Source organism: Chiloscyllium plagiosum, unplaced genomic scaffold (genome assembly GCF_037043375.1).
Source record: "Chiloscyllium plagiosum isolate Xiang-an unplaced genomic scaffold, Cpla_swu_hap1 HiC_scaffold_26, whole genome shotgun sequence".
In the NCBI taxonomy this organism is placed as follows: Eukaryota; Metazoa; Chordata; class Chondrichthyes; order Orectolobiformes; family Hemiscylliidae; genus Chiloscyllium; species Chiloscyllium plagiosum.
Genome location: NW_028270164.1, coordinates 8596676 through 8610363, shown reverse-complemented (window position 1 = coordinate 8610363; position 13688 = coordinate 8596676). Strand labels below are relative to the sequence as shown.

Below are 13688 nucleotides of genomic sequence, written 5' to 3'. Positions count from 1 at the left end.
AGGCATTGCTAAGCAGGTGCTGCTTGAAAGCACAGTTGTTGAATACTTTCTATCACTTTACTGATTGCGAGTAGACTGATGGAATGGATTTGTCCTTCTTTTTATGTACAGGTCAGACCTGGGCAATTTTAACATTGTTGGATAGATGCCAGTGAGGTAACTGTACTGAAACAGCTTGGCAAGGGCAGTGGTAAGTTATAGAGTCATAGAGATGCACAGCATGGAAACAGACCCTTCAGTCCAACCCGTCCATGCCGACCAGATATCCCAACCCAATCTAGTCCCACTTGCCAGCACCTGGCCCATATCCCTCCAAACTCTTCCTATTCATATACCCATCCAAATGCCTCTTAAAATGTTGCAATTGTACCAGCCTCCACCACTTCCTCTGGCAGCTCATTTCATACACTTACCATCCGCTGCGTGAAAACGTTGCTCCTTAGGTCTCTTTTATATCTTTCCCCTCTCACCCTAAACCTATGCCCTCTAGTTCTGGACTCACTCACCTAGGGAAAAGACTTAGCCTATTTATCATATCCAGACCCCTCAATTTTGTAAACCTCTATAAACGTCACCCCTCAACCTCCGACACTCCAGCGAAAAACAGCCCCCGCCTGTTCAGCCTCTCCCAATAGCTCAACCCTGGCAACATCCTTGTAAATCTTTTTTGAACCCTTTCAAGTTTCACAACTTCTTTCCAACAGGAAGGAGACCAGAATTGCACGCAATATTCCAATAGTGGTCTAACCAATGTCCTGTGTTCAATTTAATCATACATTTTTGAATAAAAGTCTTTGCTGAGCTGCCATGCAGACTGAGAAAAAACCGAAATATTCATGTATGACAAGATTAAAAAAAAAAGGAACTGCAGATGCTGGAAATCAGAAACAAAAACAGAAATCACTTGGAAAAGTCAGCAAGTCTGATAGAGTCTGTGGAAAGTTTTTTCCAGCAATTTCTGTTTTTGCTGCCAACATTGAAAGTCTGGTGTCAAAAATACAGAAATTATTAGAAAGTAGTGAGTAGGTAATTATTATTGACTTACAAAAATCCTCGATATTACACACAAACATTCAAATTAGGAGGGGATTGTTTCAATCATCTAGCCTGATGGTTATTCAATAAGATAGTGGCTGACTGATCGTTGCTTTAACTTCACATTCTTGAACCATCCCCTTGCCTCCTCAAATCGATATCCCTTGCTGTCAAGGGCCCCTCCCTCGAGCATTATCTGAGGATGAATGTTCTCAAGTCCCCCCAAAGAAAAAGATTCCTCCTCCTTTGCCTAAACTGGGACCCTTTTTTAAAAATATAAACTGTGTCCCACTAGCTCTAGTTTCTTCCAAAAGGGAAAATAAACTTTCAGCATGCATCCTCTCCAGACCACTCAGGATTTTATATATTTCCTGTAGAATTGAAGGTTAGGGCTTTGTCTCCCTCCTGGACGTTTTAGATAACCCCGGTTGATGCCAAAGCCCAACACTGAAGAAATGCTAAAGTGACATTATCACTGTTGATTATCTTCATATCTGTGCTGCTGTTAAATTATTAGATTACTTATCAGATAGCTCTTCTGGATGAGAACAAATTTGCTCCCATTAAACTTTGGGAAGACTGCAGCCACTGTTTAGACCCTGATTTAAATTCCATTCTCCAAGTATCAACTCAAGCCTTTTCTTTTGCAACAATCTTTTAAAATGTGCTGGCAATCTTGCTACTAAATTTGATCCCCAGTAATACTTTACCCTCACATATTTACACTGAGACAACCTATTTTCACCTTAAAGTCACCTAGGTTCACCTCCATCTCAGGTCATCTGCTGCTAAACTCTTCAAACTTGCCTTCATTACTCCTACTATTCCACTTCTAGTCTCCCAAAATTGAAAAATCATCGAAAACTCTGTTGCCCATGTTCTAATTCACACCAAGTCCCTTTACCCCATCACCCCAGTTCTCGCTAACCTACATTGGCTTCAGTCCAGATAAGGTTTTGATTTTAAAACTATCCTCCTTGGTTTCATATCCCTCCATGGAATTTCCCCTCTCGCTGTAATCTCCAATGCTCTGCACCACTAGCATAGTTGCTGTGCCTTTGATTGCCTTAAAGGTGGAAAGCAGATAACTGCACAATGGACCGAGGCAGTGTTAAATCTACCTCTTAGACCATTTGGTCACTGGATCTGTTATCTCCTAATCTTATAACATACTATAAAATAACCCTGTGAAATACTTTGGAACACATTATGCTAAAAGGTGCTATATAAATACAAGTTGTTGTTGTCGTTATTTGAATGTATTAGTAAGCTAAGGGTCCACAAGCCAGTTCCAGTGGATACCAAAGATTACACACATTATGCTCAGTACAGGAAAGTTAAATTTGAAGTCAATACTTTTTAATAATTGGACATAAATAAGTGGTTAAATGGCTGTCACAGGTGACTTTTGGCATGTGCACTAGACCGTACCAAGCTTGCACAGAATAGTCTTTAAATAAGGGCACAAATGAGAATACCGACAACCAGTAGAATTCACATATCACTTTAAGGAAAGGCCAACACAAAAAAGATTCCAGAACGCTTTTGCAATATTTCCTACTGAACAAAACAGAAGATCAAAACAGATGGAGATGAGTGGCTACTAGCACCTTCACATTGTTCCACAATGGCCTCCCCTATCCAAATAACACTGGGTGGGCCTCAGGCACGTCAACCCACAAGTCAGGATGTGAAGTCAACATGATTAAAGATCTTGAATTTGTAAGGGGAAAAAAAACCACATGGTATGACTGCAGAATGGCTAAGAGTTGTTTGAATACAGGTCCAAACTATTAACCTTCAGACATACTGAGCACCAGATTCTTAAATCAAGGTGTAAGTCATCAGGTGGCCAAAGTACTTCAGATGTTCAAGTATCAAAGTTTATCTGAGAACCAACTCCTAGATAATCAACTGTACAAAACCCTTACAAGATTTTCACTTCAATTTTAAAGCATCAAATTATTTCAATAAACTATAGACTTGTCACATGGAAGACTGGTAATTGTAGACCAGAGACTAAATTAACAACAACTTGTACAAATGCACTTTCTTCATTCAATTTTTGCACTGTGCGCGCACATGCTTGGAAGGTTTGTGATATTTTGTTGATTTGGGGCAAGTGCATAAAAACAAATAATCTATATTTTTAATGGAGCACAAGCTTGTGCTGCATTATTAAGCTGGAACACACACTCCAAGGCTAAGACCCACCTCTTTCCACACAAAACATTCTGACCACTAGAGAATCTAATCTAATCTAAACCACAAGAAGTGAGAGATATGCCATTCTCTCTGTAAAACATTATATTATTTGAAAACTCAGGTTTTTCCAATATCCTGATCAGCATTCCTCACTCAACCAATACTGTCAGAAAATAGGTTAATTCGTCATTGCTCAAACTCACTATTTGCAAGACCTTGTTGGCCTCAAAATGGCTACTGGGTTAGTCTACCCGCAGTCATAATTTTGAGTTAAAATGTAAAATGGTGAAGGCCTATAAAAGATGTTTGAGGTTCAACCCAAATATACACACACTTCTTAAAATTAAGCTTTTGTAAGAAGTACCAATTCAGTTTTAGGTTGAAATGGCAGCAAGCAATTTTAATTAAAACTAGAAAAAATTCAGGATCTTCAAACAAAATCCAGAGATTATAAATTTTATAAATATGTGTAAATCAGGGCCTCAATATGTACAGACGACTGCTTTCATTTTATCTACAACTTTTGTCAGCATTAATGATATAATTCAATTGACGAAACGGAGGAGTTCATACAGAGCTACAATGAACATTGTGTTTTCATCAAGAACTTGAAGACAGGATCATAAAGTGCAGAAAGGAATTCATTCCCCTAGAGGGCTTGAATTAATAAGTTCATGAATGATACATGTCTGGTATGGTCAGCGAGACAGCTGAATATAGGTTGGAGTAAGATCACACAGATTATATGTGGAATGCAATATTGGGAAAAGACACAGGCAAATATGACAGTGTACAAGATAGTGAAGAGAAATTGAAAGGAGGAATACTGGAAAATCTTCAACATACAAGTGTTAAATGTGTTTTGGAATCTAGAGACAGTAGATAGCTGAAAAGTTCAAGTAGCCAAATAATGAAAAGAAGCAACTATGAGGAGGGATGCGGGAAATTACAGTCCATTGAATACTCAAGATTTATGTACCGCTACTGGATAAAGGCTGATAGCTTGACCATTACAAGCAAGGGTTATGAACTGGGAACTAAGGGAGAGATAAAGTTAATTTTTGGAAATCAACATAGAAACTTCCAATATCTGGGGCTGGACGGCTGAAAGTCATCCTAATATACACTGTGGAAGTAGCAATCAGAGAATCATAAGATCTTATACCACAAGTAGTGGTGAATTGGCTTCAATCACTTAATCTGAACTATCGACATCCTTTCTCCCCCAGCACTCTATCATCTACTCCTCCCCTTCCCTTTCCTCCAAACTATGCCATAAATGCTGCCTCTTCCACACTTCACTTCAGCTCTGAAGAAGTCATCTAGGCTCGAAACATTAGCTTGTTTTCTCATCATGGATGCTGCCTAACCCACTGTGATCTCCAGCATTTTTTGTTTTTAGCAGTGAATTGGCTCATTGTGCTAGTACCTTAATAAGAGCTATACAAACAGTTCTACTCCCAATATACTTGCCTATAGTTCTGTAGCTCTTTATTTCCCCCCAAATGCATGTCCAATTTCCTTTTGAAAGTTACAATTAAATCTGGTTGTCACCCTTGCAGACAAAGCAATACAGATCATTAAAAGTTATTACAGTAGAAAGATTTTCTTCACCACTCGAATTCTTTTGTCAGTTATCATAAATCAAATCCATCTCTTACTGACTTGCCCAATAGCTTATTTACTTTTGTCAACATTCCTTAACTTTGATCACTACTTAAAATTTCTGCACAAAGCATTACCTTGTTGCCATTACTGATGTGCAAAATATCCTGAACAAAATTTTTTATACTGCAGGTCTCACTGTTGGTCAACGCATTCCTACACAGCAGTCAGTCAATGCTTGCTGCAGGCTCAAAGGGCCAAATGGCCTACTTCTCCACCTATTTTCTAATGCTTCATGAAGCATTAATTGGATGGAGACAGGAGTTCTGCATCTCACTATGCCCCTATGCCTCATTCACTATCTTCGAGTAGGCAATGGTGCGGTGGTAATGTCAATGAACTTGTCATCTAGGAGGAATCAGGGACATGGATTTGAAACCTACCATGATAGCTGACGAAATTTGAATTTGATTATCATATCTGGAATTAAGAGTAACTAGTTTAATGGTGACAATGAAATCATAAAAATGAAATACAAACTTAACACACTTACTCAGAACCACTTGCATGCGAAGTAGCAGAAACTACTAAACAGGACTAAATGACTACACAGCCCTTTCTAAAATTCTACAGTTATGTCACATCCAGTTCTGAACTAGTGAAGGACAACTAAACTCTTCAATGGAGGAGGTAGATCATCAATGATGGGACAGTCCAGCACATCAATGCAAAAAACAACACTGAAGCAACTTAGGCAGAGATGCCAAGTGGATGATCCATCTCGGCTTCCTCCTGGGATCCCCAGGATCATGGATGCCAAATGGCAACCAATTTGATTCACACAACTTGATATCAATAAATGTCTGAAGGCAATGGATACAACAGAGGCTAAAGGCCTTGGCAATAGTATACTAAAGATTTGTGCTCCAGAACTTGCCACACCCCAATCAAACAATCCCAGTGAACATACAATACTGGCAGGACCTGCTAAATGTGGAAAATGGTCCAGGTATGTGCTGTGTATGAGCAGCAAGAAAAATCCAGCCGAGCCAATTACTTGGCTATTATTATATTCTCAATCAAAAACTGTGATGTGATTTATTGTCACAGTGCCATCAAGCAGAACTTGAGAAACAACCTCCTCCCTGATGCTCAGTTTGAGTTCCATCTGGACAAGCCAGCTCCTTATCTCTTTAAGGCTTTGGTCTAAATAAATCTATGAAGAGAAAATGAGGTCTGCAAATGCTGGAGATCAGAGATGGAAATGTGTTGCTGGAGAAGCGCAGCAGGTCAGGCAGCATCAAGGGAACAGGAGAATCGACGTTTCGGGCATTAGCCCTTCTTCAGGAATGCAACTTTTAAAAAAAGGTTTTGTGATTTACACATGTAAGAAGTGAAACTATCACTGTATTCTAACAGATGACAACTGGAAGCGGCAGGGACAGACCACTATAAACACCGGAGGAAACATCAAAGAAGCGCTTCGCAGGAGGCTCCCAAGCACTGATGATGTCGCTTAGCCAGGGGACGAAACGTTTGCAACAAAAATTTCCAGCTCGGCGAACAGAACCACAACAACAGATGAAAGGCTTAACAGACAATCAATTTTTCAATGCATAATTTCAGTTACATCACACTGCAAATTTTTGCTATAAATTCTGTTACGATCGAGCCCTCCACTATCACCTGATGAAGAAGCGTCGTTCGAAAGCTAGTGTGCTTCCAATTAAACCTGTTGGACTATAATCCGGTGTTGAGTGATTTTTAACTTTGTACACCCCAGTCCAACACTGGCATCTCCAAATCAAAATTACATGGAGTGTGACACAGTCTTCAATACTACTGACAGAACTTTGTAAGGGCCACAGGCTTTGCAGTATCCAATGGCTTCTTGATATCGTATGGAGCGATTATTCTGATTGCTCTTTGAAAATGCGAGTACAGCTAGATTCAATAGTCTGAATGGCGTCTTTCTGATCTGCACCATTTCAAGATGCCATGCAAATTACATGCAATTGCTTAATTCAACTAAATAGCAAGTTCCTGTTCTTTGTTGTTCCTCTTCTAGGTGTTTCTCCCTTGCTAGAATTTAGTTCGACTGGCCTAGAAACCTTCCCTCAAGTGATCAGTAGTTGCATAAGAATTTAAGCAAAGTGCTGACAGTTACTAAACCATGGCAGGCATCACATTGCAGTCTGATCCTGTATTAACTCTGCGACAGCACATGCGTGCTTCATGCAGCATTCACAATTTACTACTGGAGATAAGATAATTTAATTTAATAGAGGCCAGAAACTAAGGAGGAGGAGTGATTTGACTCAAAAACGGACTCTTACTCTTCATCTATGAAATTCCACAATAAAGCTACATTTCTAAATTGATTAAAAAGAAATGTCAAAACGATCAAATCTCTACTACGGACCTTTGCAAATGCAGACCTAAGCAATGGATTATAAATATCTGACAGGTCTTCCCTGAAAGCACAGATGGCAAATACAGCATGTAGCTGAGCCGTATGGTTCATTAGTAGCAGATTGAATTCCAAGTCTGTGCTGAGTTAGCCAATTGTCGCCAGTAATCTCAATCCTTATTTTTTTCCCCAGCAAGTATCGAAAGCAAAGGCAGACAGAGAAATGATAATAAAATGAAGTGAAAGATAAAATGAGGGTAAAGAAAATGAACAATGACTAAGAAGCATAGAGAAAGTCCCTTTTTAAAGTTGTACATACATAAACAAATTCTCTATTCCTCATGTTAAATTAAAAGCAAAATACAGCGATGCTAGAAATATGAAATAAAGTGCAGGAAATGCCACCAGATCTGTTGAGTATTTATGGAGAGCAAAAGCTCTAATGGGCGGCAAGTCAAAACTAGCTTTTCTTCAGGTAGAAATATAATGGGTTATACATCAGGTGTCCACTGAGGATGGGAATAGAGAAAAGGATATTCTGGGATGCGGTAGAAGGCAAAGATAATATGGATAATATGCAAAAGGTGTGGTAGCGAGTGTAAATTAGCCTTTGTCTTACTGCACCTCAGGACTGCTCTCTCATTGGAGATAGAGACAACTGGTGGTGGTTTAACCTGAAGGTCACCATTGGTCAGGGGGAGGGGAGAGATTGAGAAGCAGAATTCTTCATGGTAACCTCAAAACTGCAAGAATTGAACGCATGAGGTTGGCTCATTGCAAACTGTCTGTTTAGCCAACTGAGCCGATTGTAGCAAATAGTCATACAGCACAGAAACAGACATTCAAACAGTCAAAGCATTAATTCAGAGGGAGACTAAGTGCTAGAATAAACAGACAGTTCTGAAATTGCTGAACTCGTGAGGAGCCCAGAAGACTGTAAAATGCTATGTTCTACCATTTATCTATATGCACATTATAATTACAAAAAAAAGGCCAGTTGATCACAAAACAACAATACAGAAAAATTTTAAAAGAACCACATTTCAGCCCTGAATTACTTATTTCTTATAAATTCAAAATTTGTGCCTGTTATCTTTTGTGGATGTCTATTTAATTCATTTCTAGTTTCTGATGCTCATAATTGGATTATGAGCTAGAAATGTAAATCAAAAAAAAGGAAGGACAGGAAGGGACCACATCTAGTGAAGGTCAGCAAGGATGAGTAATAAAAACAGAAACTGCCCATAGATGCTGCTAGAACTGCTGAATTTCTCTAGCATTTTCTGTTTCCATTTCAGATTTCCAATATTTGCAGTTTTTTTTAATTCAGTAAGGATGTGGGCTTAGATCTTCTTTTGTCCTTCCTGCCTAAGTTTTTGGACAAGGTGTAATTTATAGAGGAAGTGGATGAGAAATTCTTGATATTGGAACTTGTCAAAGGCTTGTTAAACTGTTTAATGGGACAAGGTTGCAAAAATAAGTAGCCTAGCAATCAACAAAATTTAATCATCTCAGAATCAAGGAGGATAAAAATGTTGTAAACAATCTGATTCAGACTGAGTGAAGGCTAAGTCAATGAGGGATATGAAATCAGTGTTAGGGAAGTGAAATTAATGGTGTTGATTCAAAGTATTATTTTCAATGTAACTGAAGTTGAACTGGAGAAACTTATCACTCATTGAAAACATAGACTGTATAACTACTTGGTGCAGGCATGAGATAGACAGCATGGAAACAGATCCTTCAGTCCAACTCTTCCGTGCCAACCAGGAATCCTAAAATTAATCCAGTGCCATTTGCCCATAATCCCTCTAAACCCTCCCTATTTGCATACCCATCCAAATGCCTTTTCAATGTTGTAATTGTACCAGCCTCCACCACTTCCTCTGACAGCTTTGCATGAAGTAACTAATGTTTTGTTTAGATTTTTAAAAATGGCATTACCCTCTAAACTTTATAAAGCTCTGGGATAAAAGAGGGCAAAAAGAAGTGGGATTTTTAAAAAAGGGTTAATTTGCATACTGCCTGCCTCCACTCTGTTTTCCCAAATGCTATTTTTGAACCAAATGGAAGTGGTGGAGGTAGGTACAATTATGTAACTTAAAAGGCACCCGGATGGGTATATGAATAGGAAGAGTTTAAGAGGGATACAGGTCAAATGCTGGTAAATGGGATTCAGTAAGAACTGGTCAGCACAGACTGATGGACCGAAGGGTCTGTTTCCCTGCTTAATGACTATGGAAATATGCAGTCAATAGTAGTGGCCTAGGAAATGTTGCCTAACAAGCTACTACGCAGCTTAGTGTGGAAGTGTCAAGGTTTTGTGCTTTGTGGGCTAAGGGGCAAATTGTGGATTCTCATGGACCATACATCAACATTAAAATTCACATTCTGATTAATTTGGATTTATTTCTTGCTAATACTTTGTTTTCTCATTTGTTGAACAAGAAAAATCAAAACTGCAACCTAAAAGAAGGCATTTCCAAAGTTCAATTTGCAATGGTTAGGTAAGACATACCGGCAAATGTTTTTTAAAAATTATAATTATGATGGAGCTCCACTGGTTTTTGAAGGCCAATTTGCCATAGTACGGGGTCACATATGGCCTTTGCACACAGTTTGAAATTTTTTTGCTGTGTACCTATTTCGGCACATTGTGGTTAATATTCAAAGCTTATTCTGGTTAGGAGTAGGGAAGGCAAAATGATTCCGTTTTTAATTAAGTGTTGATAGTGTAAATCGGGAAACTAGCTGTAGTTATCACGCACTTCAAACTGAATAAATTAGGTCAATTTTGCACTTATGAACCCCCTCCCTCACATTCCAATCCAACAAATCAACTCAAAATTGTTAGCGTCAAGTAGTGCTGTTAAAAAATGTAAAACATATTGCAGCATTTCAATGCATCAAACTGAGTGTCCGTTGCAGCAACTCAGAAAAAGTTTCTATTGCAGTGCTCTTCACACATAAGAACTGCTTCGAGTACGGAGAAACGGCCATTTTGTAGCTTAAATAGCAAAAAGCTTTGCTATCAGTTTGGAACCTCTCCCTTGGATGGTTACTACTTTAAAAAATGAACCTACTAGACAGTGCATGAGTCTATATAGGATTCCTTGCTCTCAACTTCCAACTGAAAAATGTACTTAAGCTTAATGTGTCAATGTATAGGCTTATAATGTAAAACCGAAGACACTTGAAAACCGTGAATCGAATTCAATGCCATTCTTGAAATGATGCACGAAATACAAATGTCGAGGTGCACAATAAATTTATACATCGAAAGAACTGCAAATCCAAATGTAGCAGAGAATTTTGAAACAAATTTCTTTCAAACAAAGGAACTGTGCTCACATACAGCCCATTTTCAGGTACATGTATACCAACAGCGAGACCGACTCCCACCCAACAAAAGGAATTCAAATCTCGCAACTCGGCGCGCAACTAAACGCGCGTTGAATACTGACAATCACCACACTCATATATAAAAAACACATCCAGTCCCCTGAACTCACAGTGCTTTTAACTTCTGAAGAATCCTCCTCGTCGCTGGAAAAATCAGCTCTTAATTCTGACTTATTCTTAGACGTAATGTGTTTTAAGTAGAGCTGCACATAAACCTCTTTCTTCTGCTCCCTCTGTGGTAAAGGCACGTTATGAGCAATTAATTCACTCTTCAGTTTGCTTTTAGTTAAATATGACGGATCTTGGTACACCCCAATATCTGACATATTCAGCAAAAGGGTCAAATCACTATTTTATTTATAAATTAAGGTTAAACACTAACCAAAGAAACAGCGTACAATACCCAACTGCACACACGCATGTACGAATTGCAAACTGTACATACAAACAAGTTCAAGGCGGATTGGACGCAATTGAAAAAGAATACCCATTGGACAAACCGCAATTGACTCTTTCAGGGACTCTAAAGCTATTCACATAGTAAAAATTCTGATGGCAAGACACAAGCTTACACGTTCTCTTAAGATGCTTACAAGTACAGTAGAAAATGATCAGAATTAGTGCATTAAGTGCTTTAGCAAATTCGTGAATTTTGAGCATTGCAGGCAGGTTGGCACAAATCGCTCATTTCTAATTGCCTCAGAACATTGTGGAATCATGAAGGACTTTGACCAACTGAAGTGAAAAAGTAAGCTACAATCCCAAGTCAGGATGTTTTTCCATGCGTTTGCTTGCCTGTACTGGTAGAGATTGCAGGCTCAGGTAATGCTGTCAAAAGAGATTTGGCAAGTTTATGTAAAGCACCTTGTATTTGGGATTCACTGCTGTCCTGGAACACTGATGATGGAAATGAATGTTTTAATGTGATTGATAGAATGCTGATCAAACAGAATAGCTTTGTCCTGAAATATGTAAAAAGAACTCAAGTGTTGTTGGACTAGCACTCATCTGAGCAGATAGACAGTCTTCCATCACTTTGACTTGTTCCTTGGAGAAAGGGAGTCAGATGTTACTTACCACAAACTTACTAATCAGACCACCAACATTATATTTAGATCCAAGCACCGATCCTTGTAGAACACCACTGGTCACAGACTTCCAGTCAAAAAAAACCCCTCCACTAGTACCCTCTGTTTTCAATGGCCAAGCCAATTTGAATTGAATTGAATTTATTGTCACATGTACTGCGGCACAGTGAAAGCTTTTGTCTTGCGAGCAATGCAGGAAGATCACAGAGTTAAGTAGCATATATAAGTAAATAATAGGTAAACAGTGGCAAAAACAAAAATACAGGTACAGGCGAATGTTAAGAGTTTGTGAATCCATCCAGTATTCTAACAACAGAAGGGTCGAAACTGTTTCGAAACCAGCTGGTGCGTGTTCAGGCTTCTGTACCTTCTCCCTGATCGTAGAGGTCGTAGAAAAACATTACCTGGGTGGGATGGATCTTTGAGAATGCTGGCGGCCTTTTCTCGACAGCAGGCCTGTAGATGGATTCTATAGATGGGAGGTTGGCCTTTGTGATTGTCCGGGCCAAGTTCACCACTCCCTGTGACCATCTTGGATGGTACAGTTCCCATACCAGGTAGTGATACATCCAGGCAGAATGCTTTTGATAGTGCACCTATAAAAGTTGGCAAAGGTATTCGCTGTCATGCCAAATTTCCTCAGTCTCGAGGGGATAATAGTGTTGAAGGCTGAACTGTAGTCAATGAGCCAATTTTATGAACTACTTGCTAACTCACGATGATTCAATGCAATTTGGTCTTCTGGACCAGCCTACCACAAGGGACCTTGTGAAATGCTTTACCAGAAGTCCATGTTGACAACATTCAACATCTTACCCAATCTCTCATCTTCATAATTTCCTCAAGGATGTATTCAAATTTAACAGACAAGACCTCCCTTGCATAAAGCCATGCCAGCAATCCCTAATAACTCCATTCTTCTCCAAATGCAAGTAAATCCTGACCCTAAAAATCTTTTTCAATAAATTTCCCTTTAACTGAAAGCTGACCATCCTGTATTTTCCTGGATTATCCCAGTTGCCATTTTGAACATAGGAACAACATTGGCTATCCACTATTCTTCTGGGACATTGCTGGTGGCTTGTCATCCAACAGTTTCCAACTCTTGCCATCCTCATCTTTCATCCTCACAGGGACATGCTGGTCCTGAACTCTGACAACTGGCTTTAAAAGACTCCTACATATAATATAAAACTCAAACATTTGCCCCCACCCCAATTTTTCTGGAGCATAGCATTTTTATTTTAGTAAGAGCTGTAATTAAGGGAGGAATTGAGTGGCCCTGGTAGAACTCAAATGGAGTTTAGTGAGCAGGTCATTGCAAACAAAGTGCTGCTTGATAAGACTGTTGATAACCACTTTCATTAGGACTGCTGATCATGATATGTTGGTATAGTTGGTTCTCCTACAATGCTGGCATTCCATTCCAGCAAAACCTCGCTTAATAGAAAATTGCTTTCGTGAAATAATGGGGCCTATGGGAAAAGTGGGGTAGGGACAAAACAGCAAAAAAAAAAAATCACTCACACGATCGCTCAAAAATCAACCAAAAGCCTAATATAGCCTGAATGGATATTTAAATCATATTTCTTAATGAAACCAAAGTAAATTTAAAACATTACATTAAAAAGTACTGTTAATGCAGGGACAGATGGTCATCATCACCACCTTCCAGGTGCAGTTGTGGTTACAGAAATGAATGGCAGTGGTTGATTGTCTTCTGACTTTCTTGGGGGTTGGCTTAGATTGTGTGATATGCAGGTACAAGAACAAATTAGAATGGCAAATGGTATGTATATGAGTAATGCAGTCTTGCAGGAAATATACAGGGCTTATACAAGAATCTTCTCTCAGAGGGAAAGCAATAAACATTCATTAGTTTAATTTTTGAGATGAAGTTGCTCAATGTATAGTACTGTACCTCTCACATGCTCCGACAGCAC

At 39.0% G+C, this 13688-nt stretch overlaps 1 protein-coding gene across 3 annotated transcripts in view; it reads right to left on the bottom strand.

The window, feature by feature from the left end:
- LOC122563051 (lamina-associated polypeptide 2, isoforms beta/delta/epsilon/gamma-like) overlaps positions 1-13688 on the bottom strand; it is a 70785-nt gene that overhangs the window by 43135 nt on the left and 13962 nt on the right. The window contains exon 1 of one of the 3 annotated variants that reach the window (XM_043716391.2): positions 11040-11100. The exons of 1 other annotated variant lie outside the window; for it this stretch is intronic. In XM_043716391.2, coding sequence (XP_043572326.2) covers positions 11040-11078 — 39 coding nt within the window. In that variant the 5' untranslated portion in view covers positions 11079-11100. One more of the 3 variants, XM_043716389.2, reaches the window with a different exon arrangement.